We start from the raw sequence: 15,617 nt of genomic DNA, 5'->3' as shown, positions 1-15,617 counted from the left end.
GGAGAGTTTGAAAATATGTGAAACAAATCTGTAATTAAATAAAATCAAAGCTTTGTGGCCTTCCTGCTGATTAGCAGTTAATCATTCCTTTTTATTTAGCTTGTCATATCATTAATGTACTCTGTGTTCATTCTCAAAACAAAGTGGGGCAGGTAGCATTAGAGATGTGGATTTGTTTCATCTGATACCAATAACCAATAATTCCCGTAGAACATGGCGGATACTCTTAAGATAATGGATCATTTCACATTTTTGTATTTTAGTTCATAAAACCTGTAGTTTATGTTTAAGTGAGCCAAGATGATTTAATATCCCACAGCTCAACAGCAGTTCAGACTCTATCGTACATTTATTTTTTTCTCAAAGTTCAGTAAAAATCTTAATACTTAATTTACTTTGCCTTTTTAGAGCAGTTTGCTTAGGAATTCAAATGAAATGCTTTAACATAATCTGTCAAATTACAAATTTGTCAAATTTGTATAACCAGTATTTGTTGGCTAATATATGCCGATACCAAAACCAATATGGCTGAATAGACCAGTATCAGTCAATAATTTATTGGCCCCAATATTTATTGTGCATCTCTTGGTAGTGTATTTTGCGAAGATAAAGTCATATCATGTTCTTTAAATTTTATTGGTTATGTCTGTGTAAATTAAATTGATTTTGTTATTGTTATTGTTTTGGTGAAATTTTGCTTAAAATGGCAAAGTGTGACAATTGTGCATTCAAAAATTAGTACAGCAATCCAAATAGTGAGCTGGAGCAGTTGATGGTATATTAAATATGCTGAATGCTGTTTAATATACAGTCTATGGTGAAGGTGAGTTGCCTCCCCCCACCAGCTCCTCCCAAGACTCAGTGAAGCTCAGGCAGGCTGCAGGAGCACTGCAGGAGTGCAAGAAGAGGGCAATTGTAATTTTACAATTAAGAGCAACAAAGAGCCATATACTGTAAATTGATCAGCTGTTAATAAGTGTCGTAAAGCAAAGCCTGTTGTCCTGAAAATAATGAATACACACTCTGGAGTTTGAGCTCAGTAACTTCCTTCCTTACAGCCTGCCAGACTACAGTAACATTTTGCTCAAATTAAATGTTATAAATATCTATTCCTCCTTCAAGATGATTACGGATTTGTTATGACTCATTAACAGACACTTACTCATTCAGCAAAAATTCCTCATTAATTTGAGTTCTAATTAATGTGAAACGGAAAAATAGTAACACAAGTTATGGGCTGGAATGGAAACAAGAGGACACTGCAGCTGTAGTGTTATCAGAGAAGCAAGTACTTTAACTTGGCATGTTTCCTCAATCTCTGATGACACATCATGGCCAAATTAAGATTTATTACAGTAAGTATACTACAGATTTCTGTAGCTAAGTACAGTTGGTTTTCAAATTGTGGTTGAGTTAATACATCACAATAAATTCTCCACTTCATGTGCCTTTCGTTTAATATAATGTAGCCAAGACACATTTCAAGATGGACACAGTGTGATTGTTCAAACCACCTTTGGAGTTGGTTTGAGACAGATGTGTAAAAGGTGTAAATGCATCTGTCTCTCTTTACTCCCTCAAAATGTCACTACATCAATAAGTGATCTCTGAAAGCAGCCACTTACAATATTTAGCTCTGTGAAAATGGCTGTTAAAGTGACACTGGAATCGATCATCTGTCTCCTTGTCAGAGAAAGAGGCTCTGCTAACTATAACACATACTGTGGTAGAACAGACTTAATGTGCTGCTGTAGCATTCACCTCATTCTTGATCAGTGCACCCACTGACTGATCTCTGTGTGTGACACAGCAGTGATATTTATAGGTTAGGAAGTGCTGTAAGTGAGAGTCCAAAAAGACAAGTAAAACTTTTCTCATGTGTCCATGTGTTTCTGTATGGCTTGACCAACACCACTGTTCAGAGGTGATATTAAGATTGCAGGGTTCATCACTCACTGTGGTCTGATGGCCCATGGCCAAAAAAAGTTACTTTGTGGACACCAAATATTGTATGGAGGTGGCATTATACATCATTAACTAGCTGAGAAGTCCAGCTTGTTTTTCATCTGAAACACCACATCACAGTTCACTTCACAGATGAGAAGGGCTGTGCTAAGTTATGTTAAATTACCTATATTTGTATAAAAAATATTGGTGTCCTGCTTTGATTTCTGTTTCCTATCTGCAGACAGGAGGCTATTTTTAAAATACAATTGCATACCATAAACAATCTTGATATGCATACCTTAGATATTTTTTCAGTTGTTTCCAAGATGTAGTCTATACTGAGTGATACATTTTACAGTATAACAGTCTACTTGTTGGTACTGTTGGGTGGAAAAAGTATATAATGGTGACAACGTCTCTAAATGCCCTCAGACCTTACTTAGCTTTTCTGTCCTGCAGTGTCTTGTTAATTATCTGCTGACGTATACACAGATACACAGCTAGCTAACAACCAGCAGTAATTAGCTTAGAGCTGATATATCTGTAACTCTTGTTGTTGTAACTAAACTGCTAAAGTCCAAATGAATTTCTATTCCATTTTTTTATAGTCACCAAACCGCTTCAGGCCAACTCTGATATACATATAGAACAGGAAAACCAAGATGGATGCAATCAGATTTATCATCTGGCTGCATTAAGTGTATAACAAAGTGTTTTAATTGCATCTGATTTTATCTGCATCAATGTGGCCAAATAGTCTGAAAAAGTCAGTCTTATCTGCCTCTTGGTAAGAGAGCAAACAAGCCCAAAATGTCTCTGTGTTCCTCAACAAAAACACCACAACAAACTTTTTTTTTATGATAGTGGTGAATGTAGCTTTCTGAAATATGGAGATAATCTGCCACATATTTGCTTTGCCCTCCCTGTCATCATCCCTCTCTCTTCCTCGACCACTGCCTCTCCTCCTCATCTCCTCCAGACCTACTCTCTCTGTCTCATCAGCTTGGCGCTCTGCCAGGCTGCTCAGTGTGCTCGATACTCATTCTGCCAGTGTGTGTGTGTGTGTGTGTGTGTGTGTGTGTGTGTGTGTGTGTGTGTGTGTGTGTGTGTGTGTGTGTGTGTGTGTGTGTGTGTGTGTGTGTCAGGTTTCTGGCCCTGTATTCTCTCACCTCTCTAAACTGAGTGTAGTGTTGTGTATTTTCCATTTTGCCTGCACTGTGTGGCCTCAGATGCCCTCACTTTGGAGATTTACATTAACACTTTGGCACTCAGCTGAAGGGCCCATCAGGTTTGGGCTCAGCTTAAAATCTCTGTTCAAGTGCACCTTGATTAAACTTCTTGAGGGTGAGGGTGACTTTTTCTCACTTTCAGCACAGATATGAGTGGAGAACTCATATTCTGCCATTATGGCGTTCCCTCCCTGTGCAGGCGGTGGGAGTGCTCAGCCCTACATTTCACACAGCTCTCCCTGAGCCTTTTTAATTAATACCAACACTGGTTTTATTAACATCTTCTTCCACTCCTCCCTGTGGCAGCTCTCTGTCTGATTACAGAGGGAGTCTGGCTACTCCCCCAAACCTCCACTCACATGTACAACACACTGTGAGTAATGGATTTTGCTCTGTTCAGTACAGTTAAGTATATACTTTGAGCATGAGGATAATTGGCATCACCAAATGCCACATTCTGAACATGATTACTGCTTATGGATCTGTGTGTATGTGTATGCGCAGCAGAGTGTTCCTGGAAAACAGCGTTTGTACTCAGTGAACCTACCTGTGACAAATAAAAGTCTCTTCTTTCTGCTTCTGTATTCCAGTTGATAGTCATTTTGAGCTCACTGAAGTAATGCTTGGAATCAGGGATGAGGCTTTGTAGCTTGAACAAAATCAACAAGTTCTGAAAATTGGCTCCATATATTTGCATATCTCACCAGCTCCTGAGCAGGGAGCAACCTTTTTTGTCCTTCAGCACCATCACTGACACATTTTAACATTTGCCAGGAAAAGTATCCGTTCCATAACAAGCAAGACTCTCTAACTGGAAGTGAAGCTTCAAACTACAGCTGGTTACCAGGCAGAGTGGCTGACAGAGTAAACAGACCTGACTGCCAAGGAAAAAGTTACCAGCATGACTCATGACTGATGGCTAGTGCTGACTCTCCACTCTTGCCTTGAGGGAAACCTTGCCTCTTCTGAGAGTGTCGCATCTACATCACTCCAGTGTACCACCTCAAACCCCTTAAAGGCCCTGCACACCCACACAGACCAGGGATACATCCCAACTGGCATCCACGCTTCCTTTGTGTCCTTATTCCTTGTGTCTTAGTCCCTCTCACCAAGACCATGAGTAATGAGACTTTGTTTCCTTTGAAGCATCATGTGAAGCCACGTCTGTTTCTGAAAATGCCAGGCTGGCACAGCTGCGTCTCCTGCATAAAGCAGCCAACATCTGTTGTTAGTTAAATTCACACTGATACAAAAAGTAGCCCCTCCATTCTTACGCAGTCAGTTGTCTTATTTTGCCACACTGGTATGCTACCTGCTTATTGATGGCCATGAAAGAACAGTCTGTATCCTTGATATCACATTCACTCCAAATAAATATAAATAGATGTCTAAATATCACTGCCATTATCACCAAAAGAAATTCAACTTAACATTGATGGCATAATATTTTAGATTTTTATTTAAAGATAGATATAACAAGGTTATAACATGACATGACAAATACAGCAAATGAGTGATGAGAAGAAGACACTGTGGATAAGTGAAAGGAAACAGGACTGTGTGGGCAGTATGTGTCAGCTCAGAGAGAAAAGAGAGCCAGAAAGTGCACCTAGTGCCAGAGTAGCGATTAGAGCTGCATGATTAATCGATTACTAATCAAATCCTTTATTACACTGATGAACAATTTTGATGACTGATTTATTGGTTTGAGTAATTCTTTAACGGAAAAAATGTCCAAAATTCTCTGATTCCAGCTTCTGTTCTTCTTGTATGTTAAAAAGTTTCTGGTGTCTCCTCTCTGACAGTAACCTGAATATCTTTGAGTTGTGGACAAAAGCAGACATTTTAGGACGTTATCTTGTGCTTTGGGAAACAGTGATTGACACTTTTCACCATTTTGTGACGTTTTATAGACCTACTGATCAATTAATGGGGAAATGATTAACAATAATGAAGGGGTGAAGGCCAAACATTTGGAGCTCACTTGGCTAAATGGCTGATAGCTGCTGGCTGACTGCCTTACTGACCCACTGGTGGTGTTACTACCCCAGGCGCTGAGTCACTGAGCTGCCCTCCAGCTTACCACAGGGAGGCAGAGGGGGTGGGAAGAGGAGAGTGAGGAGAGGCACTTGGCAGAGTGGACCTCCTCTACCTCAGCGCTCCTCCCCACAGAAACAAGGACCTGAAGCTGTCACAGCCCCTCCCACCCTCATTCACAAATCCTCTAGTAGGAAGGTAGCATGTGGCAGGGAAACTGTGAGAAAAACAATCACATAACACACACAGTCACCTCATTCATAAGCTAAAAACAACCTCCCTGGCAAAACCATTAGTTGATGAATCTGTTAGTCAGGTGAAAGAAAATGAACTAACAATCAATTATGAAATGAAAATTATTTTTATTTTATTTAATTCCTCACTTGAAAAATCAAATATTAGTTCATCCTACTGAGACATTGGCAGCTCAAGAAAAGATGAAACCTCTCTCCACACAGCTGAACAGTTTGATCAGTATTGTTCCAGGGTACAGCCTCCACCACTTAATTCATGAATTAAATTACACATAAAACCTGTAACCATACCTGGGACATACTGTCATACTGATGAGGTCAGGTTGTTTGGTCCTCACTGATGTATTTAATTGATAATGTCTCTTAGGAAAGCTTGAAAAAAAGAAAAATCTTCAAAAGACAGCAACAGTGTGTTGGAATCTCCTAACTCCTCTTATCTGTGAAGGAACCCATAACCTTTCTTAGTTTTTTTCTCTGTGCAATGTACAGCAGTAACATGTCATCAATATCCATATTCTCAGCTGCTGACACAGCTGGAGCACGCAATGCCACTTTTTCAGAATGTTGTCATTTATCAGTCTGGATGCTCACATCATTACTGTTACCGTTTTTCGGTGAATGCCCTTAACATTTACTCACAATACTCAGTACCAGTCCTGATATCATTTTTATGAAGGGGACTGGGCATTGGCCAGATGTGATTGATCCACATTAAACAAGGTTTCCTGATTGATGTCTTTATAAAATTCAAATTTTCCAATTCAGTTACTTATTGTAGACTTGATTTTTGAGTGCCACATCAATTATTCCTGGTAAATAGTGTTGCCTTGTGTGAATTTTCCAGGTCATGCCCTGAGTCAAGGTATCAGACATGATAGAAAAGATGAGGAGAGATCAGGAGAGAAATGTATTTATATAATGCCATCTTTGAGATGTTGTAGGGTTTGAGGCGGCATTACCAGACAGCTGCATGTGAACCATGACCTGCTCAAGTGTGCAATTGTCAGTCACTGACATGAACCCACAAAAAAGGATGCAAGCACACACTGACTGACAGTGATTGGCTGGTACACTGTGTTAGATGCTTTATACTTTCTGGTTCATTACAGGGACACTCTACAAATGACAGTATGTCTGGAGAAGTTAACATACCGGTGTGACGTAAATAAGATCAATTATAGATTTATGATGTTACTTTCAGAAAGTTCTCTTCTAATTGGATAGTCCAGAGTTTGACTGCATCACAGTGATGAGCCATCCAACTGAAGCAGCAGATGTTCTTTCTGTCTGAAACATGAAATCCTGCTCAGTACACACTTTTCTCTCCACCACATTTCCACCAACATCTTCTTCCCTCTCACACTCAAACATAAACACACTGTCTTTATTACTCATATGCCATCTGCATTGTATTTTTCTCTTCTCACCCCTCCCTGTTTTGTTTCTCATGCAGACACGCAGGCATACTTTCTCTCTAATTATCATTTTTCCTCTCTTGCGTTGCCTCTCTTGCTTTCTCAGACACACTCTCTCCCTCCGTCTCTCTTTCTGTGGTCTGACCAGCTGGGTGGAAAGAATCACTTGTTTATCTCTCCCGCTGCCCGTCAGGGGCTTTTGCTTTACCGTTGCCTAGCAACTGCAGCAGAAGCCAGCATTGGCTGCCTGTGCTGTGTGTTGCCTTGTGTGTGTTGCTGTGTGTGTGTGTGTGTGTGTGTGTGTGTGTGTGTGTGTGTGTGTGTGTGTGTGTGTGTGTGTGTGTGTGTGTGTGAGAAAGAGAGAGAGAGACTCCTTGTTGACACGGCAGGCTGAGGACAGACAGACGCGTGCCATCCTCGCTGCTCCCCTCACCTCCTGAGTGGCTGCCAGCCTTTGTGTGGCTCACAGTGGAGCTACACACACCTTGGACTTGCACAGCTGAGACACACAAATACACACTCCAGACGAGACAGAGACCTTCTGATCCTGCTGTCTCTCTGCAGCTCGCTGGCTTCAGTACTATCATCCAGTTTTACTTTTAACTGTTCAGTCATGAGCTTGTGTATCCTCTGGCCCAAAACTGCATTTTTGTCCAACATCCTACATACATCCACGTTTTTATTAGCTTCAAACATGGATGCATTTCACGTTTTATTTGTGTTATATTGTTTATTTTATCTAGAGCTATGATGATTAATTATTACTAAATTAATCACCAACTATTTTCATAAGTGGTTAATTGGTTTGAGTAATTTTTGAAGAAAAAATGTCAAATTTCCCTGATGTCAGCTTCTTAAATGTGAAAAGTGTTTGATTTCTTTACTAACAGTAAACTGAATATCTTTGTGTTGTGGACAAACCAAAACATTTGAGGAATCATCTTAGGCATCAGGAAACACTGATTGACTTTTCTCACCATTAACGACATTTTAAAACAAACAAAAAATAATTGACTAATCAAAAAAATAATGACCGATTAATCAACTATGAAAAGAATTGTTAGTAGCAGCCCTAATTTTATCTGATTGAAACTTAATAAATGTTTGTTGTCAATAGTTGCATTTAAAATTGCACTTTATTAGAATTCTGAAATTGCTAAATATGAAAGCTCAGTTATGAAACAATGGGCTTTCAAGTCCAACCTCTCCAGCTTCTTGAGGGTCTGACGAAAACATTTAGAGTGTAATTAATTTACAAAAGCAGACTAAAGCAACAACCTCCAAGAGGCTGTGGTTTACACTGACTTTAGAAGCACTGAGGGGCGTTGTTAGGCATGACATGAAGCAGACCTACCACATATACCTGGCAAGGTTTCATAAAAGAAACACACAACAACAAAAACATGCAATGATTTATTGATAACAAATAACCATTCTATTTCCAAGTGATGTACTTTTTCAGTGACATTTGTCAGAATGGTTGCCAAGCAACACACAGATGCAGCTACACACTGATGCAGTGGAAAGCATCCTTACAAACAGGTGGTTAACATTTATCAGGATATTGCCATTAATTGTTTAAGTTTTGACATAGTGTTCAATTATGTTAGCACTCCTCTTTGCTGCTACAGGTTGTTTAAACTGTGCCATGCCATAAACAAGGATCCTGTTCTAACATCCTCTCTTGTAGTTTGGCTGTCAGTAAGGTTGCAGGGATGATTCACGTTTATTCCCTGTTGCTGACATGATTTCTCTTACGAGTAACTTACCATATATCATTTGTTTGGTTTGTCTGCCTTCAGTGGCAATAAAAGGCAGGTGGATTGGGTGGGCACAGAGAAGTAGTATGCTATTTCTGCAACAAAGCGACAGAACACAGCGGGTTCCCTGGCTGCTCAAACATGAATCTCTGTAGGCTCTCTTTGTTTGTTTCTCTGGCATCATCGTGTATTTTTTGTGCATTTATTGAAGGACAGTGCTGCGTACTTGATTATATTTGTCCTAGTGGAACCACATAGTGTGTTTAACCATCCCAGCATTGCTTCTAGACTTTTCCAGCTCTTTAATTTCTCTGTCATTGATTTCAGTGTCTCCTGCCCCTTTTATCTGCCTCCTCCATCTCTTTCAGCCACTCATCCACAGTTAGACCACTAAGTAAATCAAAACTCACAAGACCTGACATTTTGAAGCAATTTTGAAACAATGCGTTTGTAGAGCATTTTACAACAACTTCAAATGCATTTCATCCAATCGTAATCAAGGGCCGGAACTATCCATTTTATAATAACCAATAAATAACCATTAAGTAAAATATTTAAAACCTCTTGGGAGACAATGAACCTTTGATGTTTGCAAGTTGCTTGGATCACTGTAGCAACACACAAGGACGGGTTTGAGAGTGTGAGAGCTCATTTTACTCATGAGGACCAGACTAGGGATAAAATGTCATAATATAAAGTCCCCTTCACAATTTGCCTGATCCTAAGGTGTTGTATTCATGCTGCTTGTTTTGACTGACAGACAGTCCAAAACACAAAGATATTCAGTTCATAATGATAGAGAGAAAATAAAAGTACTCACATTTGAGAGGTGTTTGCCACTTTTGCTCAATAAATGACAATCATTTATCTATAGTCTATGTGATCTAACCTTTATTGTCACTAGGTAAGTGTGGACTCTGCTAGATTTCATCATTTGGATTTTCAGTTTAACATTTCATAATGCAGCCCTCATTTAACTGAGCATGGCATTCATATTAACAATCTGTCATTCCCAAGGCCGGAAAGACAAATGTAAATTTCCTGTTTCATCTCTTAATGATGGCATGTTTCTCTCACACACAAACCTGTGTGGATCCTCCACAGGGACCTGTGCCCGTGAGCTCCAGCATATGCTGCTCACTGCTCACATACAGTACAGTAGATGTCTGATTCCATCTAACACCAAGCTCTGCTCTGAGAAGCTCATTGTCTTTCAGCACCACATCCCATCTTGCATCACCCTCCCCTCCTGTTTGGAGGCAGTCATGTATCGCTGCGCAAAGAGCTACTGGGAATATTTCTTCCTCTTTTGGAAGCTTCACTTTAGGTCCAGCAATCTCAACAATCGTGCCCAGGGGACTGTGGCGTTGCATCGCACCGCACGTAGCATCTGTCATGCCATAGCATGAGAATGGGGAATTGGCAAGCTGCAGATGTATGTGTGTGTGTATGTGTGTGTTTGGGGTAGAGGAACAGTGCCAGAACCCTCCTTCCCCTTCCTCTCCTGGAGCTCTGCTACCAGCAATGAGGGTTGGGAAGGTAGGCAGGTGTCTGGGCATGTGCAGACACGTCTGGGCAAATGAAAAGCTCTCACTCAACACTGCCTCCTCCTGTCTGACTGTCAGTCAGCCCGTCACTGGTGCACGACAATCAGAATCAGCTTTATTGGCCAAGTATGTGTACAAGAAATCTGGCTTTGGTTTTTCATTGCTGTCAGTGTACTTACACAGGGATAGACATGCAGCTAAAAACAAGACAACTAACCTGAACAAATGGTAGTGAAGAATAAATAATTGACAACGTAAAAAGTCTTTTAACAGGTCAAGTGGTTTGAAAGTAAACAGTAGCATGAACAGTACAACTAGTGCAAAGAAGTAAATATTGAATGAATATACGTTGTACATTAGGGCCCAATTGATACTGGATTTTGGGCTAGGGAGTAAAAAAAATCTATTATCGATGTATCATCCAATATATATCAACTGATAGTCTTCATAGTGTAAAATGTATGTATATATTAAACTTGAATTAAAGCTATAATGTCTAACATTTCCACATTAAAATGTCTGATAATGCTAGGCATATATTTTGTTAAGTTGTGTATTTACATTATCCAAAATGTTTCCAATAGTATTCAAACAGAAATCTATAATTTATTCAAGCATTACCTGCTAGCTGTTGCTACCTAGCCTCTAGTTGCTATAACTTCTGGGAAAACACAAGAGAGGTCTGTTACGTTAAAGAAGTCGACGATCGTGACTAATGTGAATAAAACTTTGATATTACCTCATCCATAAATATGAGTTTTGCTTGTCATGTCGGATGGACTTTTCGACAGCTATCCTGGTATTTAAAAGTCAAGGCAACAGTTCCCATGATCCCTCAGTTCTTCACAATGTCATCGAAGTATGTCTTTTTTATTGTTTCAATGTAAGAGAAACCTTAACTTGCGAGTCAGCTGGATTTGTGAGATTGCGAGCTCACGCAAGAATTCATCATGCAAGGGTTCAAGCTATCCGTTTTTGTGCGCATCAGAGGTGGTATGAGCCAATCAGCTTCCTCAAAGGGACAAACGAGCGATCACCTCGTCATCAAGCTTCTGCAGAAGCCCGATAACGAGCTGATCATTTGAATCAGGTGTGTTGGAGCAGGGAAATATCTAAAACATGCTGGGCAGTGAGCTCTGAGGACCAGGGTTGAGAAACACTGCAGTACGATACTGAGATAGCTGTGATAGTCCAACATCAGGCTGATAATACCTGCTGACCGATAAATTGGCCAAGCTCTAATATGCATACATGGAGTGGATGATTATGTGCATGCATATCAATATACATTACTGTACAGCCTGTAGGATTTATATTGACATTGACGGTGCCTGATGAGATGTTCATCTTAAAAACTGTACATTTTAAGAAAAATACCATCTATAAGAGAAGTAGGTTGAGGGAGTCAGACACTCAGATTTGTGTGATCCTCAGCCTCAGTTGTCTAAATGACACTGCTGTTATTATCCCTTATAGCCTGATTAAACACAGAGCAGGCTCCTGCAGCAGTGTGCAGATAAAAGCCCAGGCTGATGTTGCCAGAAAGTGGATGAATCGTAGCGTGGTGTTCTGTCTGCAGCACAGTTCACCTCAGATGACTCTCAGCAGTGTGCGTGTCTGTCTGTAAGTGATGATGTCACTACGTCCCCTGTTATAAATACTGTATCTCCCTTTCTCTGCACCGGATGACCTCACTTCACATCACTCCAGACCTCAATCCTCTCTGCACTGCTCCACCCACAATCCCCACTGATGCTCTTCGTCTCTGTTTCTATTTAGTTATTTAGCTAATGGCCTGCTATACCACTGTGCATATCTGTCATGATTCACGGCATTACAGGCTTGTTGTCGCACTCGTCTGTCTGTGTTGTTGTGCATTGTTTGGTCAGAACATGTACTGGAAAAAAAAACAGTTCAGTGGACCCTCAGCACACTCCATCCATCTCAATTTCACCCTGTCAGAATATTTAATAGTCTTTGTCGAAGAAGTCACATCTAAGGCTACAGCTGCTTAGCTCGTGTGTATTCAGAAAAGACTGTCACTGCTGGGAAAATGAGTATAGTGGTTTGATTCATATTGCCCTGTAATCCTGGCAATAGTTACAAGTGTTTTGATTCTGTGACACCTTCTAAAAAAGTGAAATGTTTGATATGTAGCCTGATGTACATATGAATTGAAAGTTTGAGCAGCTGTCTTGGATTTGGGGGCACTTTTTCTCTCTTTCCACAGCTGGTACTTAATGCTCTGTTTCTTTTTCCTAGGACAGATTTTGAACATGTTGAAATTGAACATAGTTGTGTGGATGTATAGAGTTATAGTCACTAACTTTGTTTTTTTTAAATCTTAAGTTTCCCATGAAACAGCTAGCAGAATGTTAATTGCTTACATGTTTCCTGCAGCTATAGTAGGCTCATTGAGCTAGCTGCATAGCTAATCTATCAATCAGGAAACTCTGTATACTCCCTGTCTGTCTCGGAGGCTGTGTTCAGTCTGTCTGGCTGCATTCACTGGGATGCTGCTGAGCCCAGTTCCATTGCCTGCTAAAGGCAGTTAACAGTTACAGTTCATGGTTAGCTCCTTTGGCAACAACTAAATCTATCTGTCTCTCAGGAAAGTCTGTAAATCACAGACAGTTGGGCAGCCGGAGGACATCAGTGGGAAAACCTAAAAAAAATTTCTCCACAAAGTATGATGTAGTTTCACCCAAATGAAAAAGTTCTAAAGTTATATACTCTAAAATAGCATTTAAAAATAGCAGAGTACTGACTTTGTCACTATAGGGCCAGATAATGGTGTTTTGGTCATGTACAGAGCATTACATGTGATAAAAACACTTAAAACATCTCTTTGATCAAGTCCTTTCTTTTCATTTTCATTCTTTTATTATGTTTTGCTCAACTGTTAGATGGACTTTCGCCAGAGGAATGAAAAAATTTCATTCCAGGTATCAGGTTATCAGGTGCCAAGAAAAACTGAAGGAGACAGAAGGAAAAATGCAGCCTTAATGACGGGTTGTACAAATATAAGATGGGAAAATCTGTGTAGGGACAACAGCACCATTTTGGACAGTAAGGTGCTGTCATACAGTGGAGCAGCGCATGAAAGTGAGATGGTGTTGGTGTTGTAATATTTACAAACTCAAATGTCATGTCAGGCCACCCTCGCTGAGCTTCATAAATATTGCAGTAGGTGTGATGTAGCCTGAAGATTTGCAGTGGAAATCAGACTTCATAGTTCAAGTGCTGTTTGTCTAACTGAAGTTTGAACTTATGATTTGATGCACTGTGCTGTCTTGTTCTTTTGTGGTCAGACTAGTTCAAAATGTTTTTGCCTTATGAAGTTTTAATCCCAGTGGGACATTGGCAAATGAGATAAAACTGTGAGCCCAATGTTCAGTAGATTTGTTATTGTTGTGTTGCAGGCCAGAAAACGTGTCTCCACCTCCATGGCGTGTTCCCCTACATCTACGTGCCATATGATGGCTACGGCCAACAGCCAGAGCGCTACCTGCGGCAGGTGGCCTTCAGTATCGACAGGGCCCTCAACGTTGCCATGGGAAACCCCGCCTCCAGCACACAGCACGTCTTCAAGGTGGTGCTGGTCTCTGGCATGTAAGTGACTCCTGATTTCTGGTCATACCATTACAACTGAGCTGATGAAGTTGGGTTTTGCTCGAAATGACAATATGAAACATGATTTAAGTTTCTATGCAGTGTGTCATTGTATTCTGTGTGGTCTTTCTCTTGTCTTCCAGGCCTTTCTATGGCTACCATGCCAAGGAGAAGCACTTTATGAAGATCTATCTGTACAATCCTCAGATGGTCAAAAGGTAAGGTTACTGCTGATCGATGCAGTTTAATATGAATAGGGATCATCCCGAGCTCCTGTTGTTTGATGTTACTGAACGCCAGACTGTGTGCGCGTGACTCTGCCAGCTCACTAAACTGAAATCGATTGCTGTGTATTCAGTTGTACAAATTGATCGGCTGAGTGTGTGTGTGTCTGTGTGTGTGTGTGTGTGTGTGTGTTTGGAAGCACACAGGAAGACTGTGAATTATTTGGCAGAGCGATCAGCGTTAGTGGTGACAATGTGAGTGGAGTAGCGCTGCTGAATTGGTACTTGGCAGAGAGTGGGTGAGGGAGGGAAAGAGAGTGACAGGAAGAGGCTTGAGGAGAGAGGGCCATATATGATGAGATTGGAAAGGGGGAGAGGGGAAGAAAGGGAAAAGGCAGACTGAGAAGAAGAAAGAACAAGGGACCACAGTAAAGAAAATAACTGAGAGCAATGAAGAAAGATTGAGGGGAAGAGGGAGAGAGAAGGCAGCAAAAAAAGAGGCAAGAACGAAGCAGAGGGTAAAAAGAGGCTGAGGGAGACAAGAAAGAGGAGAATTTGAGTCCCTTCTCAGCCACTCGTCTCTGATCAGTCAGTCAATCAGTCAGCACGGTGCTCTGACCTTTAAAGGGGAGACATGACTCCAGGACAGAGCTTAAACATTCACACAGTGAGCCACTCCCCATTCATCTTTATCTACCAAGCACATACTGTAAATGTAAGGATTTCTGTAGCTCAGGATGCTTCTGGAAAACAGGTTTCTAGATTTAACCAGAAGGATTGCCTTTATATATTTTAATGAGGTACTCCACTGATTTTAAATGTCAAAGCCAATCTGACATTTTAAGACAGTTGTTTAATGTCCTCTGTGGCTCTGAGGAGCTTTGTAACTCTAAAGGTCTTTTTATACATGGATCCTCCCAATAAACAGCACAAAAATGCATAAAACCTCCAGCTTTGTTAAGTCTGAGAAAATGACTGATGTGACTCTTGATTATCTTGGAAACTACACAGGTTCAACAGAAATCTTGCCTTTAAAACTTCAGGTGCATAGTGTGAAAACGTGAGTGTTTACCCAGCAGCCCCTTGGCTGTTTTTGGTCTGAATGCCTGCTAACACCACATCACACATAACTGATTTACAGTGGCAGGCTCTGTCTTGCCACACCGGAGGCTGAAGCATGTGGCCATTTGGCACCCAATTTTTATACTCAGCTGTACAATTAGTTTGTCAAATTTCAGTTATATCAGAGCACAATGAAGTCCGTCATTTCCTTAGTGATGTGTTTTTATGCATCATTTTCTCACTGAAGCCTGGTAGCTTGGTCAAGTTCTATCAAAACAATCAAATTGAGCAGATTGGTTGTGTGCAGGTTGTCATCACACATGTTAGAGGACATTTGATTCATGTTGATCCATGTTAGCAGATGGGACATGGGCCACGCTAAAAAATCAAAGTACTGGTCAACTGATTTCTTCCCAAAGGTGGTTTCAGTCATTTTAGGTAGTCCTTATCACACTGATGTATGCTCAAGTGTTAATTTTGATTAATTATTTGATGCCATAAAAAGGGGGTGTCATGTCATGATTGACAGC

At 40.6% G+C, this 15,617-nt stretch overlaps 1 protein-coding gene across 3 annotated transcripts in view; it reads left to right on the top strand.

Moving 5' to 3' along the window:
* Positions 1 to 15,617, top strand: part of rev3l (REV3 like, DNA directed polymerase zeta catalytic subunit) — a 103,189-nt gene that overhangs the window by 32,713 nt on the left and 54,859 nt on the right. For all 3 annotated transcript variants that reach the window (XM_084737896.1, XM_084737897.1, XM_084737895.1), the window contains exons 2-3: positions 13,612 to 13,801; positions 13,945 to 14,019. In XM_084737896.1, the coding sequence (XP_084594022.1) occupies positions 13,612 to 13,801; positions 13,945 to 14,019 (265 nt within the window). The remainder of the gene's footprint in view (positions 1 to 13,611; positions 13,802 to 13,944; positions 14,020 to 15,617) is intronic.

The sequence above is a fragment of the Lutjanus erythropterus genome, chromosome 15 (assembly GCF_056507025.1).
Source record: "Lutjanus erythropterus isolate fLutEry1 chromosome 15, fLutEry1.hap2, whole genome shotgun sequence".
Taxonomy (NCBI): Eukaryota; Metazoa; Chordata; class Actinopteri; order Lutjaniformes; family Lutjanidae; genus Lutjanus; species Lutjanus erythropterus.
The sequence above is the reverse complement of the archived record's forward strand: the minus strand, read 5'-3'. Positions and strand labels throughout refer to the sequence as shown.